A 14,676-nucleotide genomic window follows, 5' to 3' on the forward strand; every position below is an offset into this window, starting at 1 on the left:
TCTGGGCAGCTAGAGGGTGCCACAGTGCACAGAGTGCTGGAACTGGAATCAGGAAGACTCATCTGAGTTCGAATCCAGCCTCAGACACTTACTAGCTGGGTGACTCTGCCCAAGTCACTTCACTCAGTTTGCCTCAGTTTCCTCATCTGTAAAATGAGCTGGAGAAGGAAATGGCAAACCAGTCCAGGAGCTTTGCCAAGAAAACCCCCAAATGGGGTCACGGAGAGTCAGATACGACTGAAATGACTGAACAACAAATTCACTTTGTATATGTGCTTATGTAATACCCCTTCTGGAGCTACACCCTCCCCCCCCCACACTCCCACTAACACTAGTGGTTGGATCTCTAGAAGATGACCCACTATTTCTGACCTCAGGGTTCTAGGGGTAACCCTGAGGGGTTGAGAGTTTTCTCCAGTAATGTTGCTCATAAAACCCATTGGCATGGTCCCCACTGATAATCAATTTACCAGCCAGAGATTTATTAAATTAATAATGTATATAATTATAACATAATTTATATAATAATTATCAATTTGCTGGCCTTTAGACATATAGGTATTGAGTCGGTGGTATGTCAAGAGCAATGATAAAAACACACCCCCAAACCAGGGACACAGTCTCCCACAAGCCCATTTAATGTGCTCAAACTTAGGGAGCACAGATGGCCAAAGGGTCATTTGAGGCTTTATTGGAAATCCTTCTCTCCACTTGTGGAGTCCTTATCCAATGGTGCTTTAGTGAGTGTAGTTCTTGTTGGGTTCTGAGACTTGGGGTCCTTGGAGAGTCCCAAAGCTTCAATTCCCAGCATCTAGAAGGGACAGACTTTTCTCCCATTTCTCAGTGTCCATCTGGATTCATTGCTTGTTATTTCTCTGGTTTCCCCAATGACATGGCCAGTGGAGAAGAGTAGAGGGTGTGAATCAGGTGCAAGGGGCTAGTTCCTCAAAGTACTCCCATAGCTTAATTCTGGAAGCAGTTGCTGGAACGTTCCTGTTGGAATCTCCTTCTCTGATACACTGAGGCCTAGAGATGTGTCTCCTTCTTTTGACCAGTCCCCAAACATTACATCACCTGATGTCATCCAATGCTAGACAGATTTCATTCTTCCCCAACTTGATTAACTAAATAGTTTGCACCCAGTTTGTTGTTTAAGCAGAGGTCTCACACCCAATTACCACATTTGATTAATTCTTTGACTCCATCAAGGAAGTGTTCTCACCTGATAAAGGTATTAGGACCTAGATCTTATTAATTACACTAACTGGTGCTGGGGGAGTGTGAAGTACTCCTCTTACACTTGTATATGTATATGTCGTCTCCCCTTTGTACCCCAAACTCTGAGAACACACTGGAGGTGCTTATTAATTCATGGATTGTTTCCCACGAGGCTCAAAGGATCACTCAGGGTTCCTCTAGCCCCACTGGAGAGTTCTAGGAACACTGGAGAGTAGTGATTAGGGAAGTCTTTTCGGGGAGGTAGTTTGTATCTGAGCTGTGTCCTGAAGGAAGAGAAGGATCCTTAAAGGCAAAGCTCAATCAATCAATAGTTATTTCTCCAACCCCTGCATTTTGCGGGCCCTTCACTAGGCTGATCAGTTGTCCTTCATGCTCGAAGAGGACCAAAATGACATCACTATGTTGGGATCACGGTGCAGTGTGTCTGACTGTCGCTGATCAGACCAACCGGAGCAGAGAAGGCTCTAGGGATACAAAGACAAAACGATTCCCGCTCTCAGGAAAGAAGCTTTCATTTCTATCCGGGGAGATAATGGGCATAAAACAAGAATATGCAAACGAGATCTGAAATGAATACGAAATCATCCGGGGGCAGGAAGAATAGGAGAGGTCTCTCCTAGGAAGGAGCTGGCCCATGGACTGAGCCTTGAAGAGGTCTAGGGATCCCAAGAGGCAGAAATGAGGAGGGATGGCATTCTGTGCTGGGCTCAGAGACAGCCAATACAAAGACAAAGGCAGGAGAAGGGGCTCTGCATATGAGGAGTGCTAATTTGGTCAGTTTGGCAAGAGTGTAGAACGTGCAAGAGTGAGGATGTGTTTGCAGGCCAGAAGGACTGGCTGAAGTCCATTTGTGAAGTTTTCAATGCCAAACAAAGGTATTTGCATTTGACATTTTTTTTTTTTTTGGTGAGGCAATTGGGGTTAAGTGATTTGCCCAGGGTCACACAGCTAGTAATTGTTAAGTGTCTGAGGTTGGATTTGAACTAAGGTCCTCCTGAATCCAGGGCTGGTGCTCTATCCACTGCGCCACCTAGCTGCCCCTGCATTTGACTTTAGAGGGAGGTGCTGAATTCTCTCGAGCAGGAGAGCGTCCCAGTCAGATCTATGCTCGAGGAATACCATCTTGGCATGGATGGATTGGAGAGAGGAGAGACAAAACAAAAGGGAGACCGATTAGGAAGTGATTGAATAGTCCAGGAGAAAGGCATTAGCCTGAAGTAGAACTGGGGCTGTGTGAGTGGAGGGAAGGGGGACGGATGGGAGGGGTGATGCTGTGGAGGTGAAATTGCCAATACTTGGCAATAGATTAGATGTGAAGGAGGAGGAAAAAAGGCAGAGTCAGGGCTGAGGAGGTGCCAAGCCTGGGCAATAAGGAGGATCGTGTTGCTCTAAAAAGATATTAGGAAGGGAAGAGAGGAGCAGGTTTAGAAGAGATGATGGCTTCTGTTGAGTCTGGGATGCTGGCAGCAGGTCTAGGTAGAGATGTCCAATAGGAAGTTAATGAGGAAGGATGGGAGTTAAAACTAAATAGAGAGATTTGGAAGGTGTCTCTAGATAGGATTATTGAATGCATGGAACAATTGATTGCTGAGGGATGTGAGATATAAAATGGAGAAGGGGGCTTAGGACAGAGCCCATAATGAGAATGGAGAATCTACTTAGGGGGAAGGAGGAAAACTATGTTCAGGAAAGGAGATCAAGAAGTTGTCAGATGAGGCAGAGAGAGACCCAGGAACATGAATGAAAATTTTTTAAGCATTTGTTTAGCACAGTGCTTGGCATACAGGAATAGAGAGAAGGACTGGACATTTTCATGTATAAAGATGAAGAAACTCCTGCCAATCAATCCAGGACAGCACCTTCCTTTCAATTCATAGCTTTAGAGAGTTACCTAGAGCACTTAAAGCAAGGGTTCTTAACTTGGGACTGATGAATTTGTTTAAAAAATATTTGATAAAGGGGCAGCTAGGTGGCGCAGTGGATAAAGCAGTGGATAAAGCATGACCCTAGGCAAGTCACTTAACCCCAACGGCTTCACCCAAAACATAAATAAACAAACAAACAAACAAACAAATAAATAAATAAACATTGATAGGGCAGCTAGGTGACACAGTGGACAAAGCACTGGCCCTGGATTCAGGAGGACCTGAGTTCAAATCCAGCCTCAGACACTTTAACACTTACTAGCCTTGTGACCTTGGGCAAGTCACTTAACCCTCATTGCCCTGCAAAAAAAGAAAAATGAAAGAAAAAAATCTTCGATAACTGTATTTCAGTATAATTAGTTTCCTCTGTGATACTATAAATTGTATATTGAAAAACATTATTCTGGGGCAGCTAGATGGCGCAGTGGTTAAAGCACCAGCCCTGGATTCAGGAGTACCTGAGTTCAAATCTGGCCTCAGACACTTAACACTTACTAGCTGTGTGACCCTGGGCAAGTCACTTAACCCCCATTGCCCCGCAAAAAAAAAAGAAAAAAAAGAAAAAAAAAAAGAAAAACATTATTCTGAGAAGGGGCTCATAAGCTTTACCAGATTGCAAGATGCATCCATGACACAAAGAAGGTTAAGAAATCCTGACTTGGAAGTTAAATGATTTGCCCAGGATCACACAGCCAGAATGTGTTTCGCAGAACTTGAATCCAGGTTTTCCTGGTCAAGCATTAACTAACTACTCACTCACCCATCCATTAGTTTCATTTGATTAGTTTCTACTCACTGCTCTCTAAGTTCCAGTCAGACTGTTCCCACCCACCCATCCATCCATCCATCCATCCATCCAGTTATCCATCCACCCATCCACCCATCCATCCACCCACCCACCCATTCATCTATGCATTCATCCATCCACACTATGTGCTAAGCTCTGAGGACAACTAAATGAAAAACAGACACAGTCCTTCCCATCAAGGATCTTCCTGGCAGAGACAATACATGTAGGGGAGTGGTGGTCAGGCCGGCCTGCTTTTGTCTTGGCAGTTACTGGGATGGTGAATGGAACCAGAGGGAAGTTGTTTGGTGTGCCCTTAGCAGAAGCAATGGTAGCTATTCCCAGAGAAGGAGGTACAAAGTGAGGCGTAGGTGGCAGGGTGGATACCCAGAAGATGGCTGAGGTGAAGTATGTTTGGGTTTGGAGACAACAAGACAGTGGACTCCCACTGAGCTGGACAGCTCAGCCTCAGGACTTGTGTTTCAAAGCCAAGTGTCAACTTTCCCAAGGCTGGTCAATCTTTGGAGGTATGATTGAGAGGGTATGGCAGGGTGAATGGTATCTGGCCAGGCCAGGGTGAAGGAGAGAGTTCTTTTGTGGAAGCCATTGGGAGAGTGTTCAGCAAGAGGGGTCATTGGCAGCGTCCCACAGAACCACAGAATGCCCAGTTCAAGAGGAATTACTAAAAAGCCATCGAGGGCATCTTGTATCTCAACAAGGATAAATGACCATGAGCCCTTTGCTTGGAGGTCTCTACTTTGAGGGGATACCACCATGACCTCCAAAGCAGCCCTGTCCTCTGTTGGAGTGCTCAATTTTCTTTTCAGAGAGCTGAAATCTCTGTATGAAACTTTCTCCCATTGCTTCAAGTTCTGCCCTTGGGTCCCAACAGAGTAGGTTAGCCCTTTAGATAATCACAGCAAGCTCCCTCCCCGAGTCCTCTCTTCTCCAGGTTAAGCATTCCCAATTCCTTCCAACAGTTTTCACTAGGTGAGGACTTCTGGCTATTTGCCACCTGCTTGTGTCTTCTGAATGCTCTTGGGCTTGTCATTGTTCCTCCTAAAATGGACTCCAGAGGGGGTTTGACCAGAGTAGAGGACTTTGGAATCGTCACCTCACTGGTCCTGGAAACTTCGCTCCTCTTAAGGCAGCTTACTATCACATCGAGTATTTCAGCCTGAAATGCATTAAGACCCCACGATCTTTTTTTTTTTTTTTTAGTGAGGCAATTGGGGTTAAGTGACTTGCCCAGGGTCACACAGTGTTAAGTGTCTGAGGCCGGATTTGACTCAGGTACTCCTGACTCCAGGGCCGGTGCTCTATCCACTGGGCCACCTAGCTGCCCCTCCCACGATCTTTTGTCAGACAGACTTCTCTGCTTCCCTGAGCTCAAATTTGGGAAATTGGGGTTTTTTTTTTAGCCTAGGTGTAAGATTTTCTACATTTATCCTTACTCAGTTTCATTTGATTAGCTTCTACTCACGCTAAGTTCCAGTCAGAATGTTCTCTGTACATGACATGCCATCTACCACCTCTGTGCTTTTGCCCAGACTGTTGCCTGTGCTTGGAATGCTTTCCTTCTTTACTATCCCCTTTGGAACCCCAGATCCTTTCAGTGCTTATAAGGCCCAAGGGCCACATTTTTCAAGGGACCTTTTCTGAGTCCCCTAGTTGTTAGCACCTCCTCCACCACTGTGCATTTCTTTTGTTTGTAGCCTGTTTTTACTTTATTTGGGAATATATTGTCCACTCCCAGTAGAATGTGAGCTTTCTGAGGGCAGGGACTGTCTCCTTTTCTCCTTTGTATTCCCATTGCCCAACACAATGTTTGGCACATAGTAGGTCCTTAATAAATGCTTGTTAAGTGATTGATTCGAGCTTGCTGAGGTCTTTTTGGACCTTGCCTGTGTTATCCAAAGTGTTGACTATTCCTCCCAGCTTTGTGTTATCCAAATAATGAATAAAAATGTTTAAAGTCATAGGACTGAAGATAGATCTCTGAGGCACTGCCCTAGAGACTTCTTCTCAAATGATTCATTAATGAAGACTCTTGGCTCTGGACTTTCAAACTGTTCTCACTCCACCAATCCGTATTATTGGGCTCCGCTATGTCTCCATTTTGTCCACAAGAATAGCCTGGAAAACTCTGCCAAAAGCAGCAGAGACCGCCTAGGATGAGGACTGGGTAAAGGCCATCAGATTTAGCATTTCAGAGGTCATTAGCGACCTTTGAAAGAGCAGCTTCAGGAGAGTGGTGGGGTCAGAAGTTAGATGCAAGGAGTTAAGGGAGCATGGGTGATACAGAAAGTGGGGGGAGAAGACAGAGACAGAAAAGAGAAGGGAGAGAAGGAGGGAGGGGGAGACAGAGGGAGAAGAGAGGAGTGAGGAAAAGAGGGGGAGAGAGGGGGGAGACAGAGAGAAGAGAGGAGTGAAGAAAAGAGGGGGGAGAGGGGGAAGGAAGGAAGGGGGTAGAAGGGAGAGAGGGAGGGAAGGAGAGACAGAGACAGACAGAGACAGAGAGAGATTATTGGAAAAGGGTCTCAAAGGAGATGGGAAAGGACAAGTGGTGAGATGATTAATCTGGATGAAAAAAGGGACCCCTCTTTCCAGGGTTCTGGAATTCAAGAAGATAATGTATGATGATTGAAAATGGCTTTGAGGTGTTGAAGGGCACTTCAGAAGAATTCAATTGGATTAGCCATCATTAAGACCCTGTCCTAGGTGCTGAGGATAAAACCAAAAACAAAACAGCCTGTCTCTTGTGACGTCAGGTGGGAGGTCATTTGCCTCTAAGAGAAAAGGGCCTGGGGTGGACTCTGGGGCTTGTGAGGAGAGGAGAATGTTGGGAGCGGCTGATGTGGTGAGTGTGATAAGAGTCAGTCATGGGAGTACGACAGAAGGACTGCAGGATTGAGGGCCCACTGGAGCTTGGATATGAATTTGTAGTGCACTCAGGGCACCCTCTTCGGTGACTTCTTCCAACAGAGTTGGAAAGGAGAAGGTGGATGATGGCGGTGACCCAGAGTCCGGGATTAAGCAGGCTGTGAGCAGTGCAGGGAGAAGGCAGCAAGGGATGCGCCTTGTTGAACCAGTTACCTTTTTTTTATGTTTTTATTTTATTTTATTTTTGAGGCAATTGGGGTTAAGTGACTTGCCCAGGGTCACACAGATAGTTAAGTGTTAAGTGTCTGAGGCTGGATTTGAACTCAGGTCCTCCTGAATCCAGGGCTGGTGTTTTATCCACTGCGCCACCTAGCTGCCCCGAACCGGTTACCTTTGGCGGTCGGATTTTGGAGGAAGGAAAGTGAGACTAGAGCAGGGTTGATGGACTGGAGAATGATGATCGCAGGTCTGGGAGTGGTGGGGAAGGGGAAGGGCCAGTTTAGCAGTATGGAGGCATTGGGAGAGGGGGTTGTGATCTGAGGGGAACGTTAAGATCTCAGAGGGGGCATGTTTGGGTAATGGTGAGGTCCTAGGTGTGGTCACCCCTGTGAGTGGCTGAGATTATCTGCCTCGTTATCCAAGTGAGGATAAAGGCCATAGGAATAGAGGATGTTGACAAACTGGGAGACTTGCCTGTGGAAGTCAGTAAGGATGAGGGCAAGGAGTGGGGTAGAGAGGAGGCCTGGGCCCCAGAGGCTGGACTCTCTGAGGAAGATGGGAGAGAGACCTAGAGGGAGATGGGTGGCAACACCCGGGGAGCTGGGTAGGGGGTGTAAAAACAGAACAAGCCTGAGAATGAGTGTCCCCACCATGTTGTACCCTGCTTAGATCACACCCGGATGACTGTGTTTGCTTCTGGGTGCAGTTTTAGCAAAGACATTGATGGGATGGAGGCAGACCAAGATGGTGACCAAGAAGGGTCTGCACTGTCTTCAAGTATCTGAAGGGTTGTCATTCAGAAGGAGGATTTGACTTGTTCTAAATCCTCGGTTTCCTCATCTGTAAAATGGACTTGGAGTCAGAAAGACCTGAGTTTGAGTCCAGCTTCAGACACTTCCTAGCTGTGAGACCCTGGGCAAGTCATTTAACCTTGTTTGTCAAATCCTATGCTCCCAAGGGACACCCCCCCCCCGCCCCTGTGCATTTTCTTGCATCCTTCCCATGGCATCATCTGTTCGCAGCTCTCTTCTGTCCTCCTGTCTCTCATCCTTTTCTCGCCCCTGTCCTCCATCCATCCTCCCCTCTAGCTTGCTTTTCCCTGTCTCTTTCTTATTGCTCCTTCCATGCCTCTCCATTTGCTCTGGCTCCATCTCTCTGTCTACTTTCCCCACCCCTCGCCACCTGCCCAAACCCCCACTTATGCCCCGCTTTCCTTCCCTCTTTCCCTTGGTCCTTCAGGCTCCATTTCAGTGAACAGCAGAAGCACACCCTTTTTGGCCAGTGGGGAGAGTGAGATCCTGGACTTGGAGAGTGAGCTGTATTTGGGGGGCCTCCCTGAAGGGGGGCGGGCAGACCTGCCCCTACCCCCTGAAGTGTGGACGGCAGCACTTCGGGCTGGATACGTGGGCTGTGTTCGGGACCTCTTCATCGACGGGCGCAGTCGAGACCTTCGGAGTTTGGCTGAAGCCCAAGGGGCTGTGGGGGTTGCCCCCTTCTGTTCACGAGAAACGCTGAAGCAGTGTGGGACAGCCCCCTGCAGAAATGGGGGAGTCTGCCGAGAAGGCTGGAACCGCTTTGTCTGTGACTGTGTTGGGACAGGCTTCTTGGGCCGGGTCTGTGAAAGAGGTGAGTACCTCTTTCCTGGCCCCCCTCATCCCATCTCACTCTCTGCTTCACAATGTCCCCTCTGCTCTGTCCCTAGTCTCTCCCACCTGAGAATCCTCAAACCTCCTCCCTAGTCTCTATTCCCTTAACATTGTTCCCCCAAACAGTCTAGTCTCTTTCCCACTAGTATGGCCACACTCTCCCTCTCAGGATCCACAATACCCTGATCTTCCTCCCCATCAGGGTCCCTCACCCCGGTCCTGTTATTTTCTATCTAAATGCCCCCACACCTCATTCCAGTTCTCTCTTTCCTTTGGTGTCCCCCACAACCTGGTTTCATTCTCTCACCTGTCTCTGTACGCTCCCCCCCCACACACACACACTTCATCCCTGTTCTCCCTCCCACCTTGGGGTTGCCCACATCACATTTCTCTAGTGGCCTCGTTCTCCCCCCTCCCACAATCTTGCCTGTTCTATCATTGCCCGAGTTACCTTGGACACCCTGCCTTGTCCTGGTCCCCTCTCCAGCCTCCCTCCTCCCCCAGGTTTATCCCCCTGTAATTGCTCTCTCTCTCTCCCTCCCTCTCTGGGGCAGAGGCCACAGTTCTGAGCTATGACGGCTCCATGTACATGAAGATCATGCTCCCCACGGCCATGCACACCGAAGCTGAGGACGTGTCCTTGCGGTTCATGTCCCAGCGTGCCTATGGTCTCATGATGGCCACCACCTCCAAGGAGTCTGCGGACACCCTGCGCCTTGAACTGGATGGGGGGCAGATGAAGCTCACCGTCAACCTTGGTAACCCCCCCTCCCACTCCAGTCATGATCCTGACCTTGACCTTGACTCCATTTCCCCCCCCCTTCCTCTGGAGAAGCCAGGAGGGTTGTCAAGGGTGGGGGAGGGTGGCACAAAGCCAACCATGGGAGGAGACCCACCCTGTGTGGACACAGCCAGAGAGAGAGAGAGAGAGAGGCAGACTCGGACACGGCCTGGGGGTGAGGCCTTCGAATGCGATGACACCCTCTGAGCATGCGGTGACACCATCTGCCTGCGTGTGTCTGGGGCGTGATAACGTTCCCTGCCCAGGACACACAGAGTCCCAGCAGCATCTGTCCCCAGTCTCCCCAGTGGGGGGATGTCGGGGAACTCCAGAGCCATCAGTCAGCCCTGCTAGACACTGATTCATCTGGTACTCCTCTGGGCAGGAGCCTGAGCTGGTCACTGAGGGTTCTGGGAGACGCAGAGGGGAGCCAGCCCTGGCTCCGGTGGGTAATTCGTGCGCCTGAGCTGTCACTCCAGGCCTAACAGTCTGATTGCCCCCGTGCCCTCCCCTACTCCGAGCCCCCACCCACAGACACGTGTGAGTACACATTAGGTAACAGACAATAGGAGGCATTCACAAGGTGGACAAGGATAGAGGAGTGAAGAAAACCCAGCCCAGCATGCCTGCATGGAAGCCTGTCTGCTCCCGTGGCTACCCCCACTGGCCTCAGTGGGCCAGGAAACAGGATGCCAATAGTGGCTCCCAGGTCTCTGAGACAGGTCAAGACTCATTAGCCCCATTTTACAGATGTGGAAATGAAGTCTCAGAGAACTGCAGGGGCTGGCCCAAGGTCACACAGCTGGACAGGGTCAGAGGTGGGATTCAAACCTGGGTCTTTGCTGACTTCAAGTCCTTAATCAGATTCCACAGTGACCTGGAACTGGGTGTGGGGGTGAGATGGGAAGAGATGGAGATGATGACAAAAGACTGGAGAAAGTACCTTCTTCTTTCTATGGGGTGGTATCAAAGAGGGATGGACTAGGGTTCACCTGCCTGGCTGCTTACAACCTGGGCAGGCCACTTTCCCTCTCTATGCCTCAGCTTACTTATCTATTAAAAAGAAAAGGGAGTTGGACTCACTGATCTCTCAGGTCCCTTCTGTCTCTTAGTTCTCAGCTCCACTTGAGACAGCTCGTGTCCAACAACCCCATTCTTCCTTCCCCCTCATTCAGTGGGCACCTACGAGGTTGGGTCACCCTTACTGGTAACAGGTCTCCCATTTGTGGAGCAGGAAGTAATGTGGGCCTCAGGTGGAATGAAGCTCAGTATGTCCTATCCTACACATGATGGAGAATAAGTCACATGCATATAGGCTCCTTTGGACTAATCGGGAGAAGTGTCGGTCTGCAGATCAATGAGCATTTATTAAATGCCTACTGTGTGCTAAGCACTGGCGATACAAAGAAGGGATAAACAGCCCTTGCTCTCAGGGAGCTCCAGGTCTAATGGGGGACACAATGTGCCAACAACTGGGTGAGATAGACTGGAAATAATCAGCAGAGGGAAGGTGCCTGAATGTGACAAGAGGCCTTCATTGGGAGGCAAGGACCCAGGTTTGAATTCTGGCTCACCCCCACTTCCTCTGTGACTTTGGACAAGTTCATTCCCTTCTCTGGGTCATAGTTTTCTCCTTTATAAAATGAGGTGGTTCAGGAGGCAGCTTGGTGGTGCAGTGGATAAAGCACTGGCCCTGGATTCAGGAGGACCCGAGTTCAAATCTGGCCTCAGACCCTTGACACTTACTAGCAGTGTGACCCTGGGCAAGTCACTTAACCCTCATTGCCCTGCAAAAAATAAAATAAAATGAGGGGGTTCGACTAGTTCATAACCAAGGTTCCTCCCCACCAAATCTTCCAGTTATGTAAGTAAGGAACTCTTCTTCCATTTCCTCCTCTTCTTCCTCTCCCCTATCTCCTCTTCTCCTTCCTCCTATTTTTCCTCCTTTTCCTTTCTCTTCCTCCTCCTTTTTCCTCCTCTTCCTCTTCTTTCTTTTCCTCCTTTTCTTCCTCTTCCTTCTCCTTTCCACCTGATCACTCCCTCTTCCTTGTCTTCCTCCTCCTCTTCCTCATTTTCTCCTCTTCCTCCTCCTTTCCTCCCCTTCCTTCTCTTCCCCTTCCTCCCCTTCTTCTTCCTCCTTTGGGGCATTTGGGGCATAGGGAGTGGAAGGGCAGCTGAGATGAGGCCACTGCTCTCCTCCAATGGGAGATCTCTGGGAAGGGTGTGAAGCCAAGGGCTTTGAGGCAGCTCAGCCTTCGCCTCCTCCCCAGCTCTGTTCCACTCCCACCGGGCTGACAGCCTGGAGCTAAGCCAGAACTTCACTTTCCCCATCAGTCACTCCCGACCTCTCTGGATACATTGTCAAGTGTGGCTAGAGATCAGATGGCATCCGGGGTCGTGGATCTAGGCATTGGTGGGGGAAGGTGACCGAGCACAGAACCATTGTTTGGGCATCTGTGAGGGAGGGGGAGCATTAGCACTGGTGGGAGGGGGAGGGGGGTGTCTGGAGCTGAGGTGGAGGGGTCCAAGGCCTTAAGGAAACTGGGCTTGTAAAAGGTGAGAGGAGAGGTAGAGACCCTGACCAGCAAAGTGTGTTTGGAAACCGCCTGGAGGTAGGTCCCCAACCAACCAACCAACGAATGAATCAATCAACAAGCATTTATTAATCGCCTGTCAGATGACAAGTATTTTGCCAGGCTCTGGGGACTTAAAACTTAAAGGAACCTTAGAGATCTCTACTTTAACCTCATTTTAGTAGACCAACCAGTCAAGCATTTATAAAATGCCTACTATGTGGTGGGCACTGTGTTAAGGTGCTAGGGATACAAAGGCAGAATGGGCTTGTCCCCAAAGAGCTTCCATTCTACCAGTCACACCCTCTCACCCTGCCCAGCCCCCCCCCCCACTTAAGGAAATCAGGCTAGAGAAGACTGACGGTGTTTGAAGTCTGCAGTGACCTCACAGCGTTGACCCTCAGACAGAATGGGGTGCTGCTAAGGCCCTAGGTCTTCTAGAAGTGATGAATTTAGAACTGGAGGACCTGAGACCTGGCGATCTGTGAGACCTTGGGCAAGTCACTCCCCAGCTCTGGGCCTCAGTTTCCCCCTGTGTAAAATAATAATAATAACAATGGAAAAGCTCATATTTCTGAATAAGGAGGAAGGCTTCTGCCTCAGGCAGGACCCCTTCACACCTAATTGTACCACACACAGGACCTAGTATGGGGCCGTGGGAGGTTCAGAGTCAGAGGAACCAGGGGCAACTGCCGAGGCTGTGGCAGGATGCTGGGTTTGGAGTCAGGGACCTGGGTTGGGATCCCATCTCTGCCACATTTTACCAACATGGCCTTAGGTGGAGCGCCCTCTCCTGTCTGTGCCTCAACTTCCTCATCTGTAAAATGGGTTGGTCCGGTTTGAATCTAAGGGCTCATTCAGCTCCTACATCTGGGATCTTAGGACAGACTCTAATAAGATCACTCACTCCTGCTTACTTACTTAATCCTTGGGGGAATCTCAGGAACACTCTTTTCCCTTTCTGAGCCTCAGTTTCCCCATCTGAAAAGCAAGTGGCCTCTCAACTCAGATGCTTGGTGATCCTAGGAAGATACATACACCAACACATTTGCTCACTGTGCAGCTGGCCCCGGGCTAGGCACACTGGGGGGAGACAGGGGAAGTCTCACCCCCACTCATGCTGTTAAATAGCAGATCCCAAGAGCAGAGAACCCAGTGCCTGTCAGGAGCTAAGTCCCCGTGGGTTGCTGTGGTCTGGAGGGATCTTCATGGAGGAGAAGGATTCTGATCTCAGCCTTGGAGGACAGATGGTCTTTGGCTCAGTGGGGAGGCTTTTGGTGAGGAAGGAGGCAGTGGCCCTTGACTCCCTGTCTCTTCCTTGGATGCTGAGGGTACTGGGGGAAAATGCCTCTGCGGAGCTTCCTGCCCTGCCCTCCCCCCCCCCCAACTAGCTGAGCCTGAGCTGGTTTACAGATGACCTGTCATGGGGGAGGGTGGCTCTGCCCTTTGAATCCCCTGGGCTAAGCGTCAGGGGATTCTGGGGAAGGGAATCCAGAGCTGGATTCCTCCTGTGAGGTAGACAATGTGTCGGCTGATATAGAGGGGGGATGCTAGGCTGGAGCCCAAGGGCCTGGGAACCCTGCCCTCTGAGGGTCATCCCAGGCTGGCTCTGCCCGCAAGGCCCACTAGGGGCCCCGCCCCTTTCCTTTAGTTCTCATCATGTGTCCAGACAGCCCCTCCCCCCCAGCCCACCGAGGGACACAAGGAAGGTCCGATGTGTCTGAGCCTTATGCCGGCCCCAGTATCTGATGACTCTCTGGCGGCCAGGCTTCCGGTCACTGGGGGGAAGCGGCGTCCTTGTCCGCTTTCCCGTATTTGGCCGATAGGGGGCTCTCCATTCGGCCTGTGACCCCTGTGTGTGTTGGGGCAGTATTAGAGGTAATGGGGCCCTTCTCTGTGGGGGCTTGGCTGTGCCTGTGATCTCCTTCCCATGGGCTCTCCCTCCAGCCCAGCACCTTTGAGCCTCCTCATCCTCCTTACGTTGTCCTTGTCCTCTGGCAGCGCTTCAAAGAGGACCCACTGGTCACCTAGCAAGCCCGCCTTTCTGGGGGTCTCTCCCGTGGCTCCCGTTGGCCTTCCTTGGGGGCCTTCGGCCGGGCATCTCCGTGCCCAGCCTGGCCAGGGTGCCCTGCAGGGATGGTGTCTTTTTGCTTTTGTTGTGTGGGTGTGGAGCTGTCCGCTCCTTCCCTCTCGGGCTGTGTGCGCTCTGTCTGCTTCCCGCAGGCTGGTCATCTTTGAGGGCCCGGCTGATCTCTCTGGCCCATCGATCAGTCCAGGAAGCCCACATTGCTTCCTTCTCCAGACGAAGAGGCTCCCTCCCCTCATCCTTGTCCTTGTTCCCCGTGTGGGAGAGGAAGGGGTCAAAGCTCCCATCCTGGGACCTCCTTTCCGCTCCCTGATGGGGGGCACACTGCCCTCACTCCCTTTTTCTTTTTTGGACCCTTCATTGGTGAAGACTCTGCTGGCCCCGAGAGAGCCCCCGGAGACCCCACCCCAGAGCCTGGCACCCTTTCCCGCCCTACTGTCGTCTTCCCTCCTGGTCTGTGCTGGCTGACCCCTGTCTCCTTCACTTCATGCCTCTTCTCTTTGATCCTCATCCAACTCTCCCCCTCCTTCTTAACTC

The 14,676-nt window shown here is 50.4% G+C and overlaps 1 protein-coding gene across 1 annotated transcript in view; it reads left to right on the top strand.

The window, feature by feature from the left end:
• Window positions 1-14,676, top strand: part of NRXN2 (neurexin 2) — a 163,159-nt gene that overhangs the window by 56,339 nt on the left and 92,144 nt on the right. The window contains 2 exon segments of the mRNA XM_043969653.1: window positions 8,293-8,679; window positions 9,254-9,457. Coding sequence (XP_043825588.1) covers window positions 8,293-8,679; window positions 9,254-9,457 — 591 coding nt within the window.

Source organism: Dromiciops gliroides, chromosome 6 (assembly GCF_019393635.1).
Source record: "Dromiciops gliroides isolate mDroGli1 chromosome 6, mDroGli1.pri, whole genome shotgun sequence".
Lineage (NCBI taxonomy): Eukaryota > Metazoa > Chordata > Mammalia > Microbiotheria > Microbiotheriidae > Dromiciops > Dromiciops gliroides.